Source organism: Dermacentor andersoni, chromosome 5, assembly GCF_023375885.2.
Source record: "Dermacentor andersoni chromosome 5, qqDerAnde1_hic_scaffold, whole genome shotgun sequence".
Lineage (NCBI taxonomy): Eukaryota > Metazoa > Arthropoda > Arachnida > Ixodida > Ixodidae > Dermacentor > Dermacentor andersoni.
Genome location: NC_092818.1, coordinates 21,205,188 through 21,231,414, shown reverse-complemented (window position 1 = coordinate 21,231,414; position 26,227 = coordinate 21,205,188). Strand labels below are relative to the sequence as shown.

The window sequence follows — 26,227 nt, the reverse complement described above, 5'->3', positions numbered from 1 at the left end:
CAATGAGAGCAATAGTAGCCAGGTTCTTGTCTTGCCTACCATTATGAGGAGTAACGGGTGTCATGGCCTCGCGTTCTCGACGGACGACATAGGTGATGTTTTCTGGAGCTGCCGTTTCACGTAGCCTGCATACACCTTGGCATTGAGGACGTGGCAGCCGTACTGGGTAATCGGTCGGAGCGGTGAGTGATAGCGCCAGTGCGTGCACACCAGATACCCACACTGTCGTAGTCATCTTCCAGTCACCGCTCACAGGACCACACGAACTTAAATGACACTTCTAGGACCTGTTATAGGTGTCGAAAACCGGATTTATAGCGCCTAAACATTCGGTCTCTAGTAATCCTAATGGAACGTTTCAACAACTGGTAATACTACTGCGATCTATATAAGGCCTATTAGTTTTCTATTTATTTATTTATTTATTTATTTATGGATACTGCGATCTCAAAGAGAGATCATAGCAGGCCTTTTATGTTCTTATTTTTGTTGCGGCACCAAAAATGGTTAGAATTACCAGTAGGTGCTAGCGCACTTTGGCATTTTAGTATAGCAAGTAACGTTATTATTATTCCCGTTATAGTGCACACATCTGTAGCGCAATTTAATACGGTGTTTACTAAAACAGCACTCCCTCATCATTCAGAAGGCCTAGAAAAACTCGTTGTCTACATATTAGTCTGTACCGGCGCCACAATCGCCCACAATGCTACCGAGGAAGCAGATAGCCGCATGTGCCTCTTTTTGCCCATGTTTCCACATATCCCCTGAATGTGAAATATTGTCCTACGCAACTCTTTCAGGGGCTTGTTTAATAACATTTCTTCGTTTCGCAGGATAATTTCGAGCAGGTTCCAAAATGACATTTGCCCTTGCCGCCTAAGGTCAATAAATAAATATTTACTTAGTGTCAAAAATGTTGGATGGTTGGGCTCGTTTGTGAAGCGATATTTCAGAGAGGGAAAAAAATATTTTTTTAGTGCGCAAAGCACGCAAGCAACGAAGGAAGGAGGTGACAGGACAGACTGTACCTGTCCTGTCGTGCTCTGTCCTTTCGTCTTCTTCGTTGCTTCCACGTTTTGCCCACTAACAAAGATTTTCTACTGTCTGAAGTTAATTAGCGACACTGCGCTAACTAAGCAAAAACTACTTAAAGTTTTTTCATGAGGAGGCTGCGATTCTGGGGCTGAAATGGTAAGGATAACATCACCATTATTTATATCGCTCTACATTCAAAAATTTCATGCAGTTATTAAGGAATGATCCGTATACTTAGTGTACAGTAAATAAAAGCTGCTGTGCCTAACTCTCGTAATTAGTGTGGAATACTGGCGAACGACATTCACGAATACACTAGCGCTGAGTCAACAGGCGAATTCTGTGCATTTATCGCCCTATTGAATCGTATTGAATGTTGCGCATTTATCGTGCACTTTACGACAAGAACTGTGCTCGTAAACACAAGGCAGGCAGCAGTAGATGCGCATGAAAAATTTCACTGAAGGAACAGTTTTCAAAGAGCGTAAAGCATACGTGCACACCGCGCGGCAGGCGACCAGGTACTAGAACCTGTCTGTATCTGTCCATAGCAGTGGCATCCGAAATCTAGCGTCGCCTGACTCTAGCACAGAGTTGTGGACTTTATTCAAGCACGATATACAAGGTGCCCCAGCTAACTTTATGTAAAGTTTTAAAATGTGCGAATGCCACGTAGCTGGACAGAACCGAGGTAATGTTGATGGCCGTCGCTTGGAGACACTCAACTTCATTTTTTTGTTCCGCCTAGTTAGATAATTAGTTTCAAATAATTACTCAAGTTCACAAATATTATAGCTATATGAAAGCGTCACTGAGAAAATTGTAGGCCGACGCGAAGAACTCCCGATACAGCGTTCGGTTGCTCAATACATGCTAAGCCGCAAAAAGGACGCAAAATTGCCGTGCGGCTGGCCGCTCGAGGCACTTTGTGTGTATTTGCGCGCTTCTTTCACGCTCGAAACATCATTTTTATGCAGCACGTGTTGAACAACAGAAAGCTGTATCGGGAGTTCTTTATGTTGCTCTACAATTTTCTCATTGACACTTTTCCTCTAATTATAATATTTGGGAAGTTTTTAATTAGGACTGGTTGTGTAATTAGGTAGAATGAAAAAAAAATAGTCTGAGTATCTCCAAGCGATGGCAAACACCATTACCTTGGTTCTGTTCAGATACGTGGCATTCGCTTATTTTTTTAAACTCTGGCTAAAGTTAGTTGGGACACCCTGTATACTTTGAGCTTACAAAATCTTTCTCTGTGAATTTTATTAACTCTGAGTTTACTTACAAGGTTTTAAAAACACATTTGTAGATTTTCGCTGCTTCACGTGAAAATAATATCTGTCCGCCACTGTGAACCTTTTCAGTTTCTTGCGCTTAACAAAATCAGATGTACAGGTGCACCTCGGCGTTGCCGTGACCATTATGCGTCTTAGTCGCCATGAGAGATTCATCTGGAATTTAAAAGTTACCTCCTTTACCTTGACAACAATCTTCTTTTTTTTCAGGTACTCCGAAACGGAATAAAGAAGGACAAGACAATGCTCCAATTTTCTGTACGTAGAAGGAGTTTGCGTTAGTTCTTATTGCAAAGACAAATGCGTTGAATGCCTTCGAAGCAATTTTACAAAACGTTCTTCTGAAACATAGATTTCGCAATATGATACGTACCACTGAGTGAGGTCTAAATGAAAGGGGATCATGTGTGTCATATGCAGCTCCAACGCGAGAGCAAACGAAACCTATCAACCCACCCATTCACCAGTCAGCTGGCTTTCGGCAATGGTGATGGAAAGCAGGGCTACTTGCTCTAGGAACTGAAAGTGTACCATGGGACGTATTCTGAAACGTTCGCCGCGGCGACAGTTTCGCCGCGGCGAACGTCACATTCGATAAGCCGACCGCCTGCTCACTCGTGACGTCAGCGCGCACTACCAGCGCGCGCTCTCGAACGCTTCACATCGCACGAGAGATTGCGCCCGGCGAGTGTAGAACGACTCGGGTGTGTCGTAATCGAGTGCAGTGGCCGTCGCTCGGTTCTGGGCACTGGCCACGGTTGGCTCCGGTCGCTTTGTGTAAAGGAAATGAGAGAAAAAAGTGAGAAATGTTATATTTTAATGAATAAGTTGTGCTACAACTGACATAGTTGGGAAGCAACATTTGGGTGATATCATAAACCGACGGTTTTTGTTTCTGCGTTTGTATGTCAGTCATCAAGCACCGCCAGAGGGGCGTCAAATCAACATGGCGCCCTATTTTGAAAATGGGTAGAGCTGAGCAAACACGAAAGGAACTGGCGTAGCGCGTGTGCGAGTTTTATTGTGGCTGTTTCATTTTGAGAATGGGTGTGTGCAATGTTTTCGCGCACCGCCAAGGTCATGCAAAGAATGGCAAAGCTTCAGCGGAGCCCTCGAAGAAGACGCGCGGGACCCCGCTGTATAGTCGTCTGCTGGCCTTCTGCTACCGTCCGAAAATTTGGTAAGTGTGCGGTGCAAGCGTTGAGTTGTGAACAGACGGCAGTGTTCAAGAGCGTTGTTTTTCTACGAAATTGCAGGTTTCAAAAGAAGAAATAGCAGGAGGCTAATTATTTGTCGGAAATAAAGGCTGCCATCCCAGAAAATGTGTTCATTTACTTGGCGGTCTTGCTCGCGCAGACGGCCAGTTTGCCTGTGTTTGTACATGAGCGAAGACCATCACAGCCATGCCTGCGCGTCAAATTACCATTCGGCAGGAGGAAATTATAGTAAATTTTATGGAAAGTAACCCCCGGCTTGCTAGTAGGTCGGGGGAATTCGGTGGGGAATTTACGGCCGCAAAAAGGCAGGATTTGTGGAAGCAACTGGCGGCGCTTCTCAACGCAGAAGGGCCGCCAGTTAAGACAGAGCGAGAATGGAGGCTGTGGTGGTGCAAGTTTCTGTACAGATGCAGGCGTGACGCGGCGAATGTTTCGGCCGAGCAAAGGTGAGTGAAAAGTAGGCTTTAATGAATGCGGTTCGTATTCTTACGAACGCAGTGTTTCCTTGCAGGGCAACAGGCGGCGGCCGACTGGGCGGCATTCGGGGCCGCGCCCTTCAACTTGTCGGAAGCGGTGCCACCAGAGGCCTTGGAGAGCCCTTCTTCATGTCTACCAGCAGCTCGGAGGTGAGGATACTATTTTGCAGGTGTACTCTTGCATTGTGCTTTTCGATGGTGATGCCAGTGCCTAAGAAGGTCAGAGAAGTGCACCGTGGTTGCACATAGCAGGAAATACACAGCAGCCTGAGGTGTGCACATTATGCCATCGTGGTGGGCAACACATGCCCTGCGCAGTGCCGTCTAGATCCTCTTAACTACTCGACCAATGAAGTGGTAGTGCAGGGTGAAGCAACTCAACCCTGTGTTGAAATTGAAATTGTGTTGTCTGTAGCTGTACACTTTCCAAGAGAGGGTGCTGGTGCGACACAGTGCAAAGTAGTAGCATATCGCATCTGAAAGGCAGTGTACAGGTGTTATAAAGTCTCCTTCCTTATGTTGGCATATTACTAGGCCAGCCAAACACCACCCGTGGCGCCAGGGAGCACTGCTGAAGAGCCGCAGCCGGGCCCCAGTGGGGCTACAGGGAGGCGTGCCTCTTCAAGACCCTCCCGGCCACGAAGGTCGAGGCCCAGCGAGGGTAAGCCACTATACGTTTCACTTGTGGACACATGCAATGAGCACAGCAAGCGTAGGTGTCGTATGCATTTTTTTTTTGCCAGGCCAAGCCGTAGGGTGCGGTTGTGCGAGAGGAGAGCTTATGGTGATGTCCGCACAATGCGTTACACGAAATGTACGCACAGTGTCGTGCATGCTCCAGCAGTGCTTGATGCCGGCAGGCACGACTAACAGCTGCATTGTTTGAAGGAAAAGCCTGAAAGGGTAGTGATGTTGAGGAAGTTAAAATGATGCAAAAGTTTTGCTTTAGCAATATGTCTAGTTGTTGTCCACTGTCCAAGTTGAGGTAGGCGCAAACCGAAGAGTGCACACAAAGTATAAATTGGAAGCGTTTAAAAGAATGGACGTGACATCCAAAGGCTCATACTGGTGCCACTCACATCGTGATAAGCTGTCAAGTGCAAAAAAATGAAGTCTTGTATAGTGTACATTGTGTAGCGTGGAACTGGTGTCTTCAGAAACGCTTCAATATTATACACTGTTAATTGCAACAACGCAGACAGTCTAGGGAGGAGTAACTGTCGGAGTAACCTGAGCCTCGTTAGCTTTGCACAACCACCACTTAATGAAAGAACCTGTGTAGCAGTGCAGATGACACAATTTTCTGGATACGGAGCAATGTGCAGGAACTGCCGCTGTTGATTACATTTTCGCTTTCCGACCGCCTGGACAGGCTATAAAGAAGTTCAGTTATTGTATTCACTCTTGTGGTAGGGAACTACACTGCCTACATAAAGCAACGGACTACTGAGCCGAGGCACCAAATAATTCGCTTGTGTCGCGCTTGCAGTACAAGTAATGCACATCGACAGTTGGAAGGATTATATGTCCTGTCACTGTGTGAGCCTCTGATGTGCCACGCATGCTCATTCTCCCTATATTTGCAAACATTCACCACATGTTTCACCATTTCTTTAAAGCAGCTGGCGCACGGAGCAGGCCGCCGCGCTCCGAGGGGGAGCTGCTCGAGCAGGCAGTGCTGGATGGTGCGCGGACTGTGCATGCTGCGCAGAGCCAAGCCACCATCCAGCGCGAGTTGCTTGCAGAGTCGAGAAAGGTATGCACTTCTCATGAGTAATGGTTCATTCAGTATAGTCAGCCATCATAAGCAGTGCTTTCGTTGGGTGCCTGCCGTGGGCACAATTCTTTAAGGGAATGTGTGCTGGAAGGAGGATGGCAGTGTAGTGGTTGGTAATGAGCAGTAGTAGTGCCGTAAAGATTGGTAGGTGGTGCGACCAATAGGTTGCAGTGACATTCGGCAAGTGAAAGGCCACAGGGATAGCAGAAACATGTGCTCTCATCGCGCAGTGTTTAGCGGATCTGTGAGGTTAGTGAAATTACAGGCACCGAAGTGTGTGCGTGGATGAGAGGTTGGATGGCGGGATGTGCTGCAGTGTGAGGACGACACTGTTATTTTGCTGCATGGAATGAATGCATAAGGCGGTTAGTTGCACTGCACGAGGAGCTTGGATTGCTGTTTTATGCATCCCACAAGCCGTACACTTGTAAGCACGTTATGTAGACTGCACGATACATCTGAGGGCAGCGCCTGAATGAGTTTGTATTGTTGTGGGTAGAGTGGGGTTGGTATGTGCGATTCACATTTGGACGAACGCTGTTGTTGCAAACGAAACAATAACATGAAATATAATTCTGTACTAGTGCTCCTTTGATATGCAGGTCTGGCCTGATATGCAGGTCTGGCACACTTCGGCCAACTACTGGCCGAAGTGTGCCAGACATGTTGAGCAACTTACATTGGCAGGTGTGGACCTAGACGCAACTAGCTCAGTGAAATATTGCGATGCGGGTCTGTAAATGTGGCACGAATAAATTTTGTATTACACCTGCTACCTTAACCTGCGTACCGCTTAGGAGAACGCACTGATATCCATACAGCAAAGACATGTCACTGAACGTTCACACTGGCATTTCCAGAAGTACACCCACTACGACACGTGTAACATAACTGTGAGGCTGCAAGAGGGAACAGTGCAAGTTGGTTCTGTGTGAATGCAACAAATCGGACAAGGTTGACTGCAAAGTGCATGACGTAACATTACATAGGTTCTGCAAACCAAACGAACGCAGCAGTGAACCCGCGTGAGGACACACCGTATGTGAAGTGCCTTCTTTCCCCCGTCCTCTCACAGCAAACCGCCGCGATGGAGCGCATCGCGGACTCGCTCGACAGACTGGGAAACGTCCTGGGGCGGCAGGAGACTCAGCTGCAACTGCTCCAGGAGCAGCTCGCCCCAGTGACCACGCTCGCTGCGGCACTGACGGCTTTCCTGCGCCAGCAGAACCTGCCGCAGGGGAACCAGCCGCAGCAGCCCCAGTAATTTTTTTTTCCGTTGATTCCTCCTGCGTCAGCAGGACCTGACGCCGGAGGCCATTTATTTGTTATTTCTTTGCTTTATTTATTAATTTGCCATTTCTGTGCCAATTCTTGTAAACAATGTATCGAAGCGCTTTGTTGTATATTTATTGACTGCTTGTATTGCTTGTATTGATTGCTTGTATTTATTGATTGATTTTTGTATTCGTTTCACGTTACTAGTTCCTTGTTCCTTGCTTGCGTGTTCGTTTGTCCATGTACCACATCGAACAGGCCTGTACTGTTTGTATTGTTGGAAACAGACGTTAGTGTTGGTTCTTTACTATGAAGTGCTTGGATGAGCGTTTTCGCTGCAAAACAGCAGTGTGTGTACACAGCAGTGCAACATATAAAACCGATGATGCCCTGACCAAAGACAAATGCACTTGTCGAAATGTTGGCTTCCGCTTTCAACGTATGTGTACTGGAAAAAGGCGTGGCCACTTGCCAAAATGTTGCCTCCTGTGCTCACCTTGTTCTCATTATGCTCATTGAAATGAATGTCCATGTCTCGCGCTCACCCTGTTTTTGTCATGTTAGTCTGACAGCATTACGAGATTTCCGTATAGAGGTATGCAGATTCGTAATGAATTGTAAATGCGCAGACACAGGCCATATTCGCGGCAAAGAGGGTCTGCGATGTGTCACGCCATGTAACGCTTCGTTTATTGCGTGTGCACATTTTTTGTGGAGGCACAGCAATGGAAAAGTTTCGTGCTGCAGGAACATGTCTTTCGTACCGTGCGCAACGATTGGTGTGTTTGTTGTTTTTTCAATGCACACACTGCTCAATGACATTGCATTACTGCACAACAAGAGCGTGTTATTGCTCAGCCGTCGGTACGACTGTGCAATGTTTGTATCGCTGGTAGGCGTTGTTCTACAGTGCGCCGCAGAAATGCAATTATTTCTTTGTGAATGGAATCAGCCTTCACCTTACATGCATGTGTGTGTGTAGCATCTGCACGGGACACTTTGGAGCACTTCGCTGTGCTTTGTAATTACTTAGTGAAATTTCCATCCATTAGCGTCCACTATTACATACTGTACGTACTGGTTGTAACCCTTGCATTTCTTATTGGCACTATGCATCAATGCAAACTAATGTGCCTATACTTGTGCCGCAGCGTACATGTATGCACACATATTCACATGTCGCAGGAGCTAGCAATTTTGCTTTGGCAGCGTTCTGGAGTGACACGTTCGCTTACCACGTAAGTGCACAGATGCATGCAAGCAGTGGGGGTGGCAGGATAAAAGCAGCATAACGCCACCTTGATTGGCCCCACCTCCCCGTGAACAGCACGGCAAGGTGGGAGCAGTCATACATCATCTCCTTTGTGCGTTTCGCATGACCGGTGGACGTTTCGGGCTGCATCAAGGACGTGTTTGCGCCTTGTTTTGCAATGACCGACAAACATCAAAATTTCCTTCTCTGTCCTGCTTGGACAGCTGTATCCTGTTGCATGCACGTATTCAGGGAGCGCCATGTCCATGTGTGTTTACATGAAGCTGCACCACCTCTGAACATGTTGATGATCGCTCTCCGTTAACACAGACTAATGAGGTTTCATTGGCAATGTCATGCACCTTGACCATTGCTGTGTCCCGTTCGCATAACACATAACATCATGAAACGTTAACCTTGTGTGATCCATATGCATCGACACTGTATGGTTTTGCAATGAACAATGTTGCCAAGCAACGGTAACTGCATATCAGATGAACTGATGTCGATAACTGTGTACATCTCTCTCAACTTCTGCAAGGCAGGTCTATTGTGGCAAAATGTGTAATGCGTATGTGCAATTGTGTTTTAGTTTTGTGAAGCGTTTCCTCAACAGCCGAGTTTGTGAGTTAGTGTGAGTACTGCAATCATTAACAGAGCGTTCCACATGTGCACAAGTCCGTGTAACTTGTGCCATGCCATTGTCCAATATGAATTGTTAGTCATGCAGACAATGCGAGGCATGATTTGGGATTATTGTGGGTGCATTGCGAACGCAGCCTGTACGATGCAGTGTGCATTCACATCGATGTGGTGAACTGTTTTGTTCGAAATGTGCCTTATTCCTCGATCATTTGAAGTAGTGCACATTGAGGTAGCGTGCTTACTGTGACAATGTGGTGAACGACAACTCGTGACTCGATTTGATTAAGCATTTGTACTCGAGTAAACACGTGTGCCGGAAGGAGGTGCTGCAAGCACAACTAAACTTACATCATTTGAACACTGCAGCACATGATTACGTGCGGGAGGCAAGCTTAATTTATTGTGGTCGTGTAGGTATCAGCAGAACGAGTAACAGTTCTACATATGCGCGCATGCACAGGCCATAAAAAAGAAGCAATAACGTAAAAGTAGCACCACAAAAAGACAACACTTGCCACACGCACAAGTATAAGGGCAGAACACACGGCACTCCAGCAAACAGCACAGAAAACAACAAAATTAGAAAAACACAATGTCTTGGCATTATCCTGAAATTGACACTGCTCAGCAGTGCATCGATCCTCAGCTTACCTGCGTGGCTTTACCACACGACAGATGGAATTGTGCGCCACTGTTGGAAGCGTACTAAATGAAATATAATGAATAGAAATGCCACAGTCCCAAGCAAAGTATATGTGAACACAGAGAGGCACTGCGCGTGTGACATTGAATGATATCAAGGTGAAAGTGACATTCTGTGAGACAGCAAGCAACATAGCCGGTAATTTATGCAATGTGGCCATTCGGAGTGTGCGAACCCCATTAATGACACAGGTGTTACGAGAAATGCGGAATCTTGCACACTGAGGGGCGAAAATGCAAAGTGTGTTACGTTGCTGAACACTTGTAAACGGAAGGCATGTACCTAGGTCAGTGTTTAACATTCCGCATCATTACCACTCGAATGTGCCGAATGATGTGAGACTGTTTACAGGCTGTGCTGTAACTGCACTGTGTAGCTGTGACATCAAAGGAATGCCTTTCGGCTTTCCATGTGCCGGGTAAGCTAGGTATTTGAGAGCACTCACACATATAGCCGCATACTGCTGCATGCTCATGAAAACTATGTATGCATGTGGCAATTCGTTGGTCGACCACCTATCAAGGAAAAGGCGGACACAGCTCAGAAATGGAAGTGTACAGAGTTTGACGCAGAAAACGAAACGCCACGCAGTCCTCCTCGCCGTGGCTGCATACCTCAGCAACTTGGAAATTGTTCACTTCCTGAATGGAGCGAAGTCTCGCTTAGAAGGTTTGGACAGAAGTGTGTGTCATTGCAATGGCGCGGCATTTTTGGCTAAAAGGAAAAGCACAGAGTGTGGTGAGACCCTGCCAGAACCCCGGATTCCCTCTGGCGGCTGCAAGTCATCGCGAGTGACCACCCAGGGAAGTTGATGCATGACACTGCAAAGTAACTCCAGGCGGCACAGTCGACTGCCAGGCTCGCTGTGCACGACAGCATGTGGTACCACTTATATGTGATGATGAGGGGGCAACTTACGTCCAGTAAGACTCGGGAGGGTCACCTACTCGGCTGTGTTCCTAGCGATTGCTGATCAAGCTGGAGAGGCCCGAGGAGCCGCAAATGCTGCGGTATTTGTTTTCCGACGAAAAGAACTTTGAGCACGACCGAAAACTTTCCTGCCGTAATGGCAGGTCGCTTTGTGCCAGTTCCAATAAGTTAGCTGCAGTGTTCTACACGAAATTTCCATCATCAGCAACAACATTAACACCATGCCCGCACGCTGATTTGCAGAAGGTGTCCGCGTTAATGCTGCCGCGTACGCAGAGGTGCTCATCAATGCAATGCCCTGGACAGAGACTGTTTCTAGAGGAAAATGTTACGACGGTCAGCAACACCAAGCCCTCGCTCACACCGCCTGCATTACACAGAAGTGGTTTGCTGACAGCTTCCAGAACCCCGTCATTCCCAACTTCAGACCTGCTACCTCTCCACATTTATATCCACTCGACTAGCCCATCTGAGGCGGCATTGCGAGAGGTGCCAAGAAACAGCCAAATAATACGAAACTCGCTCAGGGCTGCCATAGCTACGTGAATGCGAACATTTGTAATGGCCCCTTAACCCCTTCACGCTGCCTCGTGCGCAGTTGAATGTGTCGTTGCTGAGGACGGTGAATCCATTGAGCAATTGTGGGAATAAAGCATTACAGAAGTATTGCCCACAGTTTTGTTACAAAAATGTGTGCTTTGCTATAGATGCTCTCCTGTGCGTGAAGGCAACAGTGTGCTCTCAAATACCTCGCGAACCCGGTACATATACATGCTGTTGAAAACGTTGGGGAATTGGGGAAAATAGCACGTTTTCAGAGGATAACAATCACATATGTTTTCAGGTAGTGCTTGTAAAATTAGCAAATTGTGAAGACTGCAATGTTGTGCATCACGTGCGCGCAGCAAATGTGAATGTGTAGAGCACGCAACACTACAACAGAGTGGTTGCACATTGCTTGTAATTGGTGTTGTCCGATCTGACACACTGAAAATGGATAACAAAGTGCTATGGCCATTTCTTATGCACGTGCTCATTGTGTGCACCTCATTGTGGTCACATCAGGTTCTTAGGCTTCATTGCATGTGGACACCCATCATGAGATTGCTTTGTGCCTGCACTGTGATTGCACCGCCACGTGGTCGGGGCGCATTTTAGGTTCCGTTAAGTGCTCCTCCACACGTGGTGTAGATGCTGGGTAGGAATGGAACGTGCCGAGAAGTCAAGAGGCTACAGCTGTGGCGGTGTGATGGTGCGCTCCAGTGCGCGTGAAGAGGGGTCGGCTGTGGGTTCGCTTTCAAAGGTGTCCAGCGCCATTCGCAGAAATTCGTGGTCGGCAAGGCGCTGGCACATGCATATAATATCAGCAATGCAGGTAGGATCCTTGGTGGCCAACACATTCAAGGCTGCAGTCACAATGCCTTTGAGTACAAGGCGTACTCTGTCGGTCTCCATCATCGAAGCGTTGACACGTCGGTGAAATGAGAGGACATCATCTACATACGAGGTGGGGGACTTGCCTAGTTGCTGCTTGCGAGTGCGCAACAAACTGCCGGAGGACGACAACCTTCTTCACAGAATTCCAGTCGGGGAAGTCGATCTTGTGGTTGAATGAAGAAGCCTTCGCCACGCCCTTGAGTGAGAAGTATATGCGGCGTAGCCTAATCGCCTTGCCCCCACCGGTTGCGTGAACTTACCCGGGCGAAGTTGTCACGCCAATCCTGCACATCTTCACTGTGAAGGCCAGCGAGCAGATGGGGATCGTGCAAGGGCCCAGAGATAATCCAAGGAGAGCATGTACCAGACGTAGCCGAGATTGTAGATGTTGGTGTGTGTGATGGAGCGTCTTGCAGCTTGAGGGCGATTAGCTGGCACAAACGGCTACCTGAGCGAAGCTCCAGGATGTAGAGCAGGCGAGAAGACTTTCAGGAACCTAGGAGCAACCTCCACCACGTGTGACGTAGCACTTAACACGACCTTGAACACGGCCCGAACACGTTGCAGCACAATGAATGTATTGCCAAGTTTGCATTGCGAGGTTTTCAGATGTGATATGAACTGTGATCACGAGCTGCCATGTGGGCTCGGCCCCAACGTTATGTTGGACTCCTGCTGTAAGGTATGCAATGTGCAGCACGGTGTGGTGGCCACTTTGTGTGGCTGCAGCGTGCAACTTCATGCATCTTCTTAAATTGTAAACGTGCAAGCTAAGTACCATTGACCTGTTCGCGTGACACATTCGCCTGAACCATGGAGTGCCTATTGGAAAATTGTGATCACAACCCAGGGCAGGTCCTGTCACGCATGCAAACTGAGAACTGTTCGATGCATGCTGACAAAGTGGCAGTGCTGCAGTGGGAAAGGTATTAAACATAATTTGTTACACATTAAAACACCATGTGATCTACATGTGCGGCGTCTTTCGCACAACATGTGTGTGATACCTGGCGTGAAGTCATTTTTGTATCACTGTACCCTTCAGTTTACTCGTTAGACAATTGGTGCACAAGGTGAACTTGATGGGGTTGTTTGGTGCCATATGCACATGCATCACACTGTCGACTCAGAGTCGTTAAGTTAGCTGCCAAGTGAGATTCAAAATGCGATGGTCCTCACGATGTCGCAATACATGTAGCATCATCGTTACACAAAACAGGAAGCTTTGCTCTATGCGAACTGTATTGCTTCACCATGCACATGCTTACTGCAGCAATGATTCTTTCTGGGTAAAGCGGAACATACAATACAGTGCATTGCATGTAAATTCCTTGCTGGGATCGCATTTGCAGCTGTCCTTATGCTTCATCCTTTTCAACTTTGTATCTTGCAATCGAGCTTGTTGCAACATTTCTCATGGAGGCGCAGCCGGAGTTGAACATTTCTCTTCAAGCGTCCTCGCTCTACATTGCACCACCTTCCCAAGTGAATCGCTTCAGATGACCACTGTATGATGCGTGTAGCGAATTGTCTGCAGTATAAGTTGCGGTGCGCTTGTAATGCCACACGTGTTGCCCTATCGCGGCTATGGCAAAATGGTTCGCCCCGTCGCTTCACACAATTGTCCAACTTAACTGGCAAGGGTCATCCGCCAGTGTATGACAGTGGCCATACGTACTTCGAGTGGGCAATGCGTACTTCTTTGTCTGCACATCAACACCTCCCGATTATTTCGTAGTGTGCTGCTTCGTGCCACATGGCACAGAATATGGCACGTAATCTGAAGCGCAGTTCACTTTTGCGTTTGCGCCACAGACAAGAAAGCGCGCCTCAATGGGGCCTAGCCTATTTTCAGAAATCCCAAAGGCCCCATTCTGAGAGTGCATCACTAAGCAGTTGGCCCCATCACAGGGCAATGGCGGTCGCTCTTGAAGTGTGCCATACTCCTCTTCGTGTCACGTGGTCAGAAATGCTGCGGCGTCTCCTCACAGCAAAAATTTCCTTAATGGGCCGCAAGCACTTGTGCACCTTTCTTGCAGTCACGTTCCTGTATCCATAGCGTGGTGTAGGACTTCATACAAGAATGTCACATACAAGGTATGTGCCGGAATGATCTTTAAATGAGTGTCCAGTGTCCTCCAATTAGCGAATGTACGAGGAGGTTCACACACGCTTGCCAGGAACTGTCTGCCTCGCATCTTCTACGCACCTGCTGAATAGAACAATCGGTGGAAGCACATGCATTTGCGCTGTTTGTTTGTCAAAATTTATTATGGAATAGGATATGAGCAAGTGTGTAATGTTTATGCGCTTTGCAAGATATGCATGTAACGCTGTTGGATGCTGTTGCATTCGTTCCCACCTCGGTTCTGTTTCCTCAGCTGCTACAAAATGTCGCATGCGTGCTGTGCCTTCATGATGTCAGACACATATCGTGTAGTGGCACATTTGTCCAAGTAACGTCTGCAGAACCGCACTTGATTCATGCTCTACCTTCCCATGTCAGCACCTCAGCAAGGCAACGTACACGTTTAGTTACGTTTCCTTCACATTGAATTGTGTCGCACACACTCCTACACTACCCCAAACATAATGTGTCAAGGGAAACATGTCCACTACACTATCCCACTTGCATACGGTTGTGTAATGACAGCTGCTTGTATAGGAGGACAGTTGCATTCCTAACCGCCTTGGGGCCAAGGCTTGTCCTGCTTTTACTGAACGAGGGAAAGGCATAGTTTCACGTTTTCATCAGGTGCCAAGGAGGTGTGCAGCACACACTGAGCAGGTCTGTAGCGCCAACGACGCATGAAATTCTATTGCTAACAATGTATTTTTGCCTCCACATCCTCAGAAACGTAGAATGTGTGTCCCCACGCATTGTGCAAAATCCCTTTAGTGCTGCTGGGAAAAAGAGCTCCCTTGCGTCACGTCCAACTTGCAATGCGCACTGGTGCACCTTCACTGCTGCCAACGGTAACAGCTGTAGGGCAACGAGGCGGCGATGGTGGAAAGAAATCATCTGACGCTATGTCATTCGCCAAACGAGCCACGTTGAGCTTGAACAGCATTGCAAAAGCTGTAGAACCCGATTGCATTCTTGTATCAAGTGTGGGGCCACAGAAGACGCTCGACAACTGGTGCAACAGCCCATTGTAGGAAAAAGCAAACACGAGTCAATTTCTGTGCGTCATTGGCACCGCTATGGGGGTGAAGTACTGGAATTGGTATAATAAGCGTCTACGTTTCCAGAATCATTCCATGGCATGGTGGCGCTGCAGACTATGCGGAAGGTCTGTCTTTGCGGCTAAGGCACTTCACCAGCATGGTGCTGGAAGCCAGTCATGATTCTTCGATTGCTACGGTCGCTTCAAAAATATTTGTCACTGCCATGGTGCTATGCAGCCATGTTTGTTTTTGCAAACAGACCTTCACGACCAGTCGCACTGTCGCAAATAGCTTCCACACGAGCAAAGGCTCAACAGCGATTGGCAAATGGAGACTGTGCCTTGTTTACAGTTCACGTGTTGTATGCTTGGCAATACATGCGATTCCACTTAGTTGAATTCCTTCATGCGAAGATTTCTCATACGGGTGCACAGCTGCATTAATTTCGTACTCGTATTCCGCAGCATGAGGCTATAGCATTGACTATCCACATGTTGCGAGCAGTTTCAACAATGTTGCACAACTGCAGCACCTAAAGCAATGTTACCATTGCCCTGTCTTCACGTAGGAGCACAATGCTTCTCATCCCCTTAGGATCTGCTTGACTGTTCTTGCTTGGTCAAGACCACATCGGTCAATGACACATAATATGCGTATGACTAAACAAGTCCCACAACAGCACATGCATCTGGAACGCAGAAGGATGAGAGAGCCGGTTTCATGGCATAGGAGCATCGGGAGGTAGAAAGCTGTGAAAAATATGCTTACGTGCTTAAAAAAGTACGCGTAATCACACTTTTAATGGCATTTCACGAGGAACACTATTGCCGCCCATCAAGCAGTGGCAAATGCACATGACATGTCCTAGTTGGGCTAATTTTCTCTAGCATACACTATCATCGGCGTTCAGTAGCTGGGCGCTGTCATGAAAAGAAGCATGCAAGACATCACAATGACAGCAGCACTATAAATGTCACGGAATGACACCAACGTAATGTTAATGATGGAACGCTGCCACTACCGTAACATCAGAAAGGCTAAAGAACAACATTACCACACATGCGACAGGCTAGTAGCCACGAATGCAAACGTGTCGAAAGCGCACCAATGCTGCATTTACAAGGGTATTGAAACGACACCACCATTAGGGCAACCACAATGGTATGATCACAGTTGCATTATTGCAACAGGCACACTTGTGTGACGACAATGCAGTGTTCACAACTGCTGCAAAGTGAAAACGACAACGAAGACAGAGAAAACCGCGTTTGCCGTGGCGCGAGACTGGCGTCATTGCGTGTGCCGGAGCAGCTTGAGAACATCTGAACAAAGTGCTGTCACTGAATAAACGGGCGCAGTGTTCCCGTTCTTGTGTGGCCCTTATTATGCTCCTGGCCGTCCGGCCGGATGCTGTTCTCGCCTGGTAGCAGTCATAACAGTTTATTTATAACAGTGACGACGAGCAACGAACCAGAACCCTGATGACGGCGAACACTCCTGCCATGGCGCACCAAGTTCCACATTTCGCCGACGCCAAGGACAAGTGGTCGTCGTACTACACCAGAGTCGAGTCGTACTTCGAGGGTAACGACATCGTCGACGACGCTAAAAGAAGAGCGCTTCTCATCTCGGCACTGAGCTCGATGCCTATCGACGCACTGAGTGGACGTTGTGCCCTGCGAAAGGTGAGCGAGTTAACGACGCGGAAGCGGTTACCATGCTCGAATAATTTTACACACCCCCGCCAAATGAGATAGCCGCAAGCCTCAAGTTCTTCACCCGCATTCAAAGGGAAGTGAAATCAGCTCAACAGGTTATTGTAGAGCTTTGACGCCTGGCTGATAAATGCAAATTCGGGGCCATGTTGATGGTCATCGGTGGTGAATCCGCTAGCACGGCGAGGCGACTTGTGCATTTAAACATGCCTAATGTTTCAACTGTAGGAAAAATGGGCACCTAGCTGCCGTGCGTCGATCTAAGGAAAAGCGACCGCACCAGAGCTTGGCGCTGAGCAGCGGGTCAATGGAAAATGCCGTGGCTGAGCTCTCTGCACAGTTGTTTACACTAAAGCCGCAACCAACCGCAGACAGCGGAATCGTCAGCCCGGTACGATGCAATTTTTGCTGGGGTGGAGCCGACATCGTGATAGAAATTGACACCGGCTCACTCGTGCACGTGGTGCCCTGGGACGTCTACTGCCAACATCACACAAGCTAGCCCCGCATTGAAAAATCCACCTTGAGGTTGTCATGCTACTTGGGTCCGTTGCCTATAGCCGGGAAGCTAACGCTCCCAGTTTCATCCTGCGGTACGACTGTCACGGCGTCACTGACCGTTGTTCGCATCTCGGGACCGAGCTTGTGTGGCCGTGATCTCATCCAGGCGCTGAACAACGAAAGGGCCGCGGTTTTGAGCGTGTGCAGCATTAAGGAGCAAGGGCTAAACTTGCAAGCGATCCTGTATGAGTACGAGGAAGTGATTGCACCTGAACTGGGTGTGTTCAAGGTTCCGCCCACTCATCTATACATAAAGGAGGATGCACTTCCAAAGCTCTTCAAAGCCAGGCCACTTCCATATGCATAGCGACAAAACGTTTCATACGAGCTGGACAGGCTTGATAAATTCAGAGTCCTGTCCCCGGTGGCTCACTTAGAGTGGGCGACGCCGATAGTTCCGGTAATGAAGACGGAACAGTTCAATTGTGTGGCGAGGACAGGCTAACTGTACATGCCAGCTGTGTGACGGAGCAGTACCCACTCCCGGTAATCAATGACCTTTTTGCTGCACTGCACGAGGGTGGCGTTCACAGCACCTGAATGCTGACGCACGAAGTCGGCCTCCTCTAGAAACCACTGATGACACATCAGAGGAGCTACACGAGTTCGTGCACTCGCTGCAGCAGCTAGATGACATGCCCCTTTCGTCACAAGCATTGAGACAGTTGACCGAGAAAGGTGAAGTACTTGGAAATGTCAATTCCTACATACTTCATGGTTGACCAAAGAAGTATGTAGCACCCGATCCGTAGTTGGACCCATACTTTGCACGAAAAAGTGAGCTAACCGTTTACAAAGGGCTGATTTACTGGGGTCACAGAGGCGTGATTCCCGAGGCTGCTCGTGGTGACACGCTGCAATTCCTGCACGAGGCGCACCAGGGAATGTCAGCAATAAAGTCGTTGGCCCGTACTTTCGTGTGGTGGCCCGCCATCGACGGAGCTATCGAACAAATCAGTAGGAAATGTACTACATGCATGCAAGGAAACGCAATGTCACCGGCAAAAATACTAGTGAACTGGCCACTAACGCACGAGAATTGGTCACGTGTCCATTTGGGTTATGCTGGTCCAGTGAGCAACACCATGATCCTAGTGGCCATAGATTCAATTTCAAAATGGATCGAAGCAATTCCAGTGCGTCATGCCACAGCACATTCGACAGTTACATCCTTGCGTGAAATCTTCAGCAGGCTGGCCATACCAATAATCATTGTGGCAGACAACGGAACTCAGTTCACGCCAGAGACATTCACGAAGTTTGTGACAGGAAACAACATAAAGCACTTTAGTACGGCACCACATCACCCCCAATCGAACGGGCTTGGTGAACGCGCCGTGCGGACGCTGAAAGATGGCCTCAAGAAGGTTGGGTCAGGTGACTTGTCTGAGCGATTGGCTGAACTGCTCTTTAGCTACCTTATAGCGCCCCTGGATGATCACTGTCTCAACAACTTTTCGGGTGCCGGATCTGTTCTCGGTTGGACGCATGCCTTCCACCACCTGTAGCCTTCCTTATCAGTCCACCGGCAGATCAAGAAAACAAGCTGATCCCGGGCACTCCTGTTCGGAGCCGGAACTTCGGAGAGGAAGAAAGGTGGCTGCCAGCCACAGTGAAAGAAACAAGAGGATCCCGAATGATCACTGATGCAACGGCAGAAGGTGAGCTTCAGCGTCACATGGATCAAGTTCGTCTTCGATACAGTATTGCTATAACTCAACTGTTATGACTGCACAACTGCTATCGAGTCGCAATGCCTGCAAAGCAGCGTGGAAGTGACAGCAGTGAATGTATACTGCCAACTCAAGAGAAGAAGCAGAGACGTGACAACAATGCTGTGCTGGGAATGCAAAAATGCCAATGGTAACATAACGGTGCCATTACAATGGCAGTGCGAGCAAGACTACGCTGGAGTGGAAATTCTGACAACAGAAACGTGATGCTGAAGTTATTGCAATGTTACAAGTGGATGATAGCAGTGGTGTTACGAAGGTGGAATAACTGCTACGATACGGTTACGATGGCATGACATCTAAAGATGTGGTATTGCAGTCGTGCACTATCATGAATTGACAGCATCGAGAAAACAGCGTTTTGTTTTCAGATGTGGTGCACGCCTCGCTGCACCATGTCATCACAAACTGCCACCTTCCACGGTACATATAGTGTTTACACTACATATGATGCACACGAATCTTGAACTTCTCTTTTCCTGACCCTGCACACAAGGGTGTGGCGTTAGTGGTGCAATGGCACATCATCATCCATGACAGCAAGGCTGCAATGCTGTGAGAATGGCGAAATTGCATGATGCAAACGGATTCACACGAACGATGGCGTGCTGGTTGTGGAGATGACGTGTGATCACATACACATCACCTGCCTCACTGATCTGCTCCCATTCCCACTGAATGCAGCGTTTCCTGGCCCTGCGCCTAGCGCTGCCACAATGACGCAGCCAGCAAGTAGCGGAGATACCAGTGGCACGGCAGCCAGAACACAATAATGTAGCTTCAACCCTTGCATTCCACAACACCTTTGAACAAGGCAGCAGCTAGCATAAGGCAAGGCTGAGCAGCGCAAGCCGTTGCCTAGACACTGCACAAGAAGCTCCCCCTTAAAAGAAAGCCGAGAAACATCACCACAAACACAAACACCTCTATCACAATAAGGAATGTTGGCACGTGTAGGTCAGGTGGGGCAACCAACTGCCACAAAACCACACACACTTCTAATGCCCCAGCAGATGGTGGCAGGTGTCGGCACACTGGAGCAGCAAGGAGGCACCACTTCACAGAAAACCATACACACTACGAGCTCACAAACACGCCTGTCAGCACAAGGGAGCAGGAAAGGGGAGGCACTTTCAGCCGAAATGCGGCGAACACTTGTAATGCAGAAAGGGGGCGGCGACAGGTGCCGGCACATGGGAGCGGCAAGGGGAGGCAGCAACGAAACCACAAGCACAGCCAGCACAGGAGCAGGAAGTGTCAGCACGTGAGAGCGTCTGGCACAGATCGACGCACACTACTCGGGCAGAAGGGGAGGCAGCAACGAAACCACAAGCACAGCCAGCACAGGAGCAGCAAATGTCAGCACGTGAGTGCGTCTGGCACAGATCGACGCACACTACTCGGGCAGAAGGGGAGGCAGCAACGAAACCACAAGCACAGCCAGCACAGGAGCAGCAAGTGTCAGCACGTGAGAGCGTCTGGCACTGATCGACGCACACTACTCGGGCAGAAGGGGAGGCAGCAACGAAACCACAAGCACAGCCAGCACAGGAGCAGCAAGTGTCAGCACGTGAGAGCGTCTGGCACAGATCGACGCACACTACTCGGGCAGAAGGGGAGGCAGCAACGAAACCACAAGCACAGCCAGCACAGGAGCAGCAAGTGTCAGCACGTGAGAGCGTCTGGCACAGATCGACGCACACTACTCGGGCAGAAGGGGAGGCAGCAACGAAACCACAAGCACAGCCAGCACAGGAGCAGCAAGTGTCAGCACGTGAGAGCGTCTGGCACAGATCGACGCACACTACTCGGGCAGAAGGGGAGGCAGCAACGAAACCACAAGCACAGCCAGCACAGGAGCAGCAAGTGTCAGCACGTGAGAGCGTCTGGCACAGATCGACGCACACTACTCGGGCAGAAGGGGAGGCAGCAACGAAACCACAAGCACAGCCAGCACAGGAGCAGCAAGTGTCAGCACGTGAGAGCGTCTGGCACAGATCGACGCACACTACTCGGGCAGAAGGGGAGGCAGCAACGAAACCACAAGCACAGCCAGCACAGGAGCAGCAAGTGTCAGCACGTGAGAGCGTCTGGCACAGATCGACGCACACTACTCGGGCAGAAGGGGAGGCAGCAACGAAACCACAAGCACAGCCAGCACAGGAGCAGCAAGTGTCAGCACGTGAGAGCGTCTGGCACAGATCGACGCACACTACTCGGGCAGAAGGGGAGGCAGCAACGAAACCACAAGCACAGCCAGCACAGGAGCAGCAAGTGTCAGCACGTGAGAGCGTCTGGCACAGATCGACGCACACTACTCGGGCAGAAGGGGAGGCAGCAACGAAACCACAAGCACAGCCAGCACAGGAGCAGCAAGTGTCAGCACGTGAGAGCGTCTGGCACGGATCGACGCACACTACTCGGGCAGAAGGGGAGGCAGCAACGAAACCACAAGCACAGCCAGCACAGGAGCAGCAAGTGTCAGCACGTGGGAGCGTCTGGCACAGATCGACGCACACTACTCGGGCAGAAGGGGAGGCAGCAACGAAACCACAAGCACAGCCAGCACAGGAGCAGCAAGTGTCAGCACGTGAGAGCGTCTGGCACAGATCGACGCACACTACTCGGGCAGAAGGGGAGGCAGCAACGAAACCACAAGCACAGCCAGCACAGGAGCAGCAAGTGTCAGCACGTGAGAGCGTCTGGCACAGATCGACGCACACTACTCGGGCAGAAGGGGAGGCAGCAACGAAACCACAAGCACAGCCAGCACAGGAGCAGCAAGTGTCAGCACGTGAGAGCGTCTGGCACAGATCGACGCACACTACTCGGGCAGAAGGGGAGGCAGCAACGAAACCACAAGCACAGCAAGCACAGGAGCAGCAAGTGTCAGCACGTGAGAGCGTCTGGCACAGATCGACGCACACTACTCGGGCAGAAGGGGAGGCAGCAACGAAACCACAAGCACAGCCAGCACAGGAGCAGCAAGTGTCAGCACGTGAGAGCGTCTGGCACAGATCGACGCACACTACTCGGGCAGAAGGGGAGGCAGCAACGAAACCACAAGCACAGCCAGCACAGGAGCAGCAAGTGTCAGCACGTGAGAGCGTCTGGCACAGATCGACGCACACTACTCGGGCAGAAGGGGAGGCAGCAACGAAACCACAAGCACAGCCAGCACAGGAGCAGCAAGTGTCAGCACGTGAGAGCGTCTGGCACAGATCGACGCACACTACTCGGGCAGAAGGGGAGGCAGCAACGAAACCACAAGCACAGCCAGCACAGGAGCAGCAAGTGTCAGCACGTGAGAGCGTCTAGCACAGATCGACGCACACTACTCGGGCAGAAGGGGAGGCAGCAACGAAACCACAAGCACAGCCAGCACAGGAGCAGCAAGTGTCAGCACGTGAGAGCGTCTGGCACAGATCGACGCACACTACTCGGGCAGAAGGGGAGGCAGCAACGAAACCACAAGCACAGCCAGCACAGGAGCAGCAAGTGTCAGCACGTGAGAGCGTCTGGCACAGATCGACGCACACTACTCGGGCAGAAGGGGAGGCAGCAACGAAACCACAAGCACAGCCAGCACAGGAGCAGCAAGTGTCAGCACGTGAGAGCGTCTGGCACAGATCGACGCACACTACTCGGGCAGAAGGGGAGGCAGCAACGAAACCACAAGCACAGCCAGCACAGGAGCAGCAAGTGTCAGCACGTGAGAGCGTCTGGCACAGATCGACGCACACTACTCGGGCAGAAGGGGAGGCAGCAACGAAACCACAAGCACAGCCAGCACAGGAGCAGCAAGTGTCAGCACGTGAGAGCGTCTGGCACAGATCGACGCACACTACTCGGGCAGAAGGGGAGGCAGCAACGAAACCACAAGCACAGCCAGCACAGGAGCAGCAAGTGTCAGCACGTGAGAGCGTCTGGCACAGATCGACGCACACTACTCGGGCAGAAGGGGAGGCAGCAACGAAACCACAAGCACAGCCAGCACAGGAGCAGCAAGTGTCAGCACGTGAGAGCGTCTGGCACAGATCGACGCACACTACTCGGGCAGAAGGGGAGGCAGCAACGAAACCACAAGCACAGCCAGCACAGGAGCAGCAAGTGTCAGCACGTGAGAGCGTCTGGCACAGATCGACGCACACTACTCGGGCAGAAGGGGAGGCAGCAACGAAACCACAAGCACAGCCAGCACAGGAGCAGCAAGTGTCAGCACGTGAGAGCGTCTGGTACAAAGCGACGCACACTACTCGGGCAGAAGGGGGCGGCGACAGGTGCCTGCACATGGGAGCGGCCAGGGGAGGCAGCAACGGGCAAACTGCTACGGCCTAGCGTTGCAGGCGACGTGCGTGGCAAACCGCATTCTGTACATGCTGCAAGTGGCGATTACGAGCAATCGAGAGTATTGCAATCTGCCTTGCACGTGCCGCCCTCCCGCGCAAATACAGTGCCCGCCTGGCCCGAGGTGCTTCACCCTGCGTTGCTGAGCTGCTTGAGGCGTGCGGACGGTCGCCGTCGTCGTCTCCGTCGGAGTACGCGCGGCCCGTATGCGGCACATTTTCATCAATGCACAGATTGTGCAGCGCCGCACAGGCTGCCACAATCGTAGCTGCCTTTTTGGGGCCGTAATGCAAGGCGCGGTGCCGCTGCAGACATCGGAATCGGCTCTTCATGACTCCGATGCAGCGCTCCACCGCTGACCTTGCGGAAGTGTGCGCGGCGTTGTAGCGCCCTTCCGGTGTGTGCGGGGCAGGGTGGCCGGGCGCAGGTGTCAGGAGCCACGGCTCCAGGGGGTACGCACTGTCGCCTGCACATAGACAGATAGAAGCCAGTATTTCCGGCATCTTACGCAACATAGGACATCACACACACGCATCGAGTAGTTTTCCTTTTGAGAGCAACTTCGTTAATACTCACCGAGAAGGTACTCGCCGTCTTGGACGGCAATGCGGCCGCTGGCAATGCGCCGACGAAGCGACGCGTACCGCCACACGTGCGCGTCGTGGCACGACCCAGCGAATCGCGGGTCAACATGAAGGACCCTCAAGTCCGAGTCACACACCTGAAACACATTGCAGACAATTGTGTTACGGTGATGCCAATGGCTGTCCATTAATTGTTGTTCCATTACATGCAATTTCGTTTACAACTTACCACCATTGCATTCAGGGCGTAATAGCCCTTCCGGCACCAATACGTTGCCTTCTGCGCAGGAGGCAGGTTCGGGCCGACGATGGCGATGAACGTGCCATCAACGCACCCAATCACGCCGCCGAGCCTGCCGCGCTGCAAGAATCCTTGCTTAATTACAGCTCGCTCGCTGGCGGTGCGTGGGAAGGCCACCCATCCTTGCTCCTTCCCAACCTGAACAATGGCCCGCGCGACTTTTGCAATGCAGCGGCTCACTGACGGCTGGGACATGTCGATGGCCGCCTCACTGCCGACTGACGACTGGAAGCTGCCAGTTGCAAAAAACCTGAGGGTACAGAGGACTTGGTCCTCAACGCTCAGGCCCCCCGCGGTCGGCGGCTCCAGCAAGTGGGCAAGCTCGCTGCAAAGCAGCCGGACGGCGCTCTTCGTCATCCGGAAATGGCGCCGAAACGCTTCTCCCCTCATGGCGAAGGCGTCACGGCTGGAGCGGGTATGTTGTTCCCGCCGTCGCGCGAGGAACCACGCGAGCAGTGCGTTGTTCATGGCGCTGCTCAAAAGCACTGCCACCCACACGTGTCACTTGCGCAAGGGAACACAGCCTGGAAACAACGAACAACAACAATCGCCTGGAAACTACACGTGCACTACGCCATCAAAAACTCTGCTATAAACTACCACCTAACTACCCCGCTAGATTCCACCAGCAACCGAACGCCAAAAGACGTGTTCGCTTATTCAATAAATGTCCGGAGCACCCAATGACACCGTGACGTTAAAATGACGTAGACAGGAAGTACCAGGTGGCGCAAGTGAATTTCCGGTTTTGTCAAATCAGCCATTCAGCGCGCGCCGCAACGGCGGAGGCGTGGCCAGGGCGAAACTTTCGCCGCGGCGAACGTTTCAGAATACGTCCCCATGATTGCCTTCGATAGCTTGGATAGAGTAAACGTAAGAAATACATGTTTCCGAACTGTTGGCGGACCACAGTTTCACTTAAAGAGACATTTTGTTGCTTGGCCACCCAAACTTTTCCAATATCGTCTGCTGTGGACTTTGCTTTGAGCTCAAGAGGAACAATGCGCGTCATATTCTTTGATTTCACTGACTGGCATGATACGGTTGGTTGGCCACACAGTGATGTTGCTGCGGTACGTGTTAGGCAGCCTGCTTGAGTTATATAACGACACTAAACGCCACTTTGTAAAAAAATTGCAGGCTTCCAACAGGGGCATTACAGAAAATGCCAGGAAATAAATTATGCAATGACGAGGGGCAGCTGGAGAGCGGGTTCACAAGAACTTTGCGAGATTGCAGTATACCGCTTGTATGACAGAAAGACACATGACATGTGCTAAAACTTGAGATAATAAAATTGAAACGTGTGTAGACAAAAGATGAAAAGGAAGACTTAGGAAAAAGTTGTAGGCGCCGTCAAGACGTGCTAGGAGTTAGCCTCTAAGCAGGAAAATAATTATATTGAGGTTGATGGAACATGATACACTGTTGAATATGTGTACGAATCGATGCAGGCTTCGAAATTCAGCTGAAAATATTCACTGCCATGCATTCTGTAAAGGGCAGTGCCGGGGTGAAGAAGTGACCGCGTGAACAGCACACGTCACCGTAGAAAAATAGTGCCCTGTGGTCGTGCTTTGAACCTGCAGCATGATTTTCTATTTGGACTATTAGTGTGGCAGATTCGCCGCTCTATAATTATTGATTGTTTAAACCACACTGTTCTGGCGACAATTCATTCTATCTTGATGAAATACGCAATGCTCGAATGCCTAGCGGCTTCAAATTATTTGTGTGATGTCCATGACCACAGGCAGACAGACAACGAAC

General features: G+C 50.1%; 1 protein-coding gene and 1 long non-coding RNA gene across 8 annotated transcripts in view; both read left to right on the top strand.

The window, feature by feature from the left end:
• LOC129384594 (uncharacterized) overlaps positions 1-26,227 on the top strand; it is a 165,419-nt gene that overhangs the window by 137,369 nt on the left and 1,823 nt on the right. For all 7 annotated transcript variants that reach the window (XM_055070148.2, XM_055070144.2, XM_055070143.2 and 4 more), the window contains one exon: positions 2,547-2,594. In XM_055070148.2, coding sequence (XP_054926123.1) covers positions 2,547-2,594 — 48 coding nt within the window. The remainder of the gene's footprint in view (positions 1-2,546; positions 2,595-26,227) is intronic.
• LOC140218323 (uncharacterized) lies at positions 4,430-7,903 on the top strand. Its single transcript, XR_011894589.1, has 3 exons — positions 4,430-4,690; positions 5,652-5,785; positions 6,882-7,903. It is a non-coding gene; the product is annotated as an uncharacterized lncRNA (long non-coding RNA).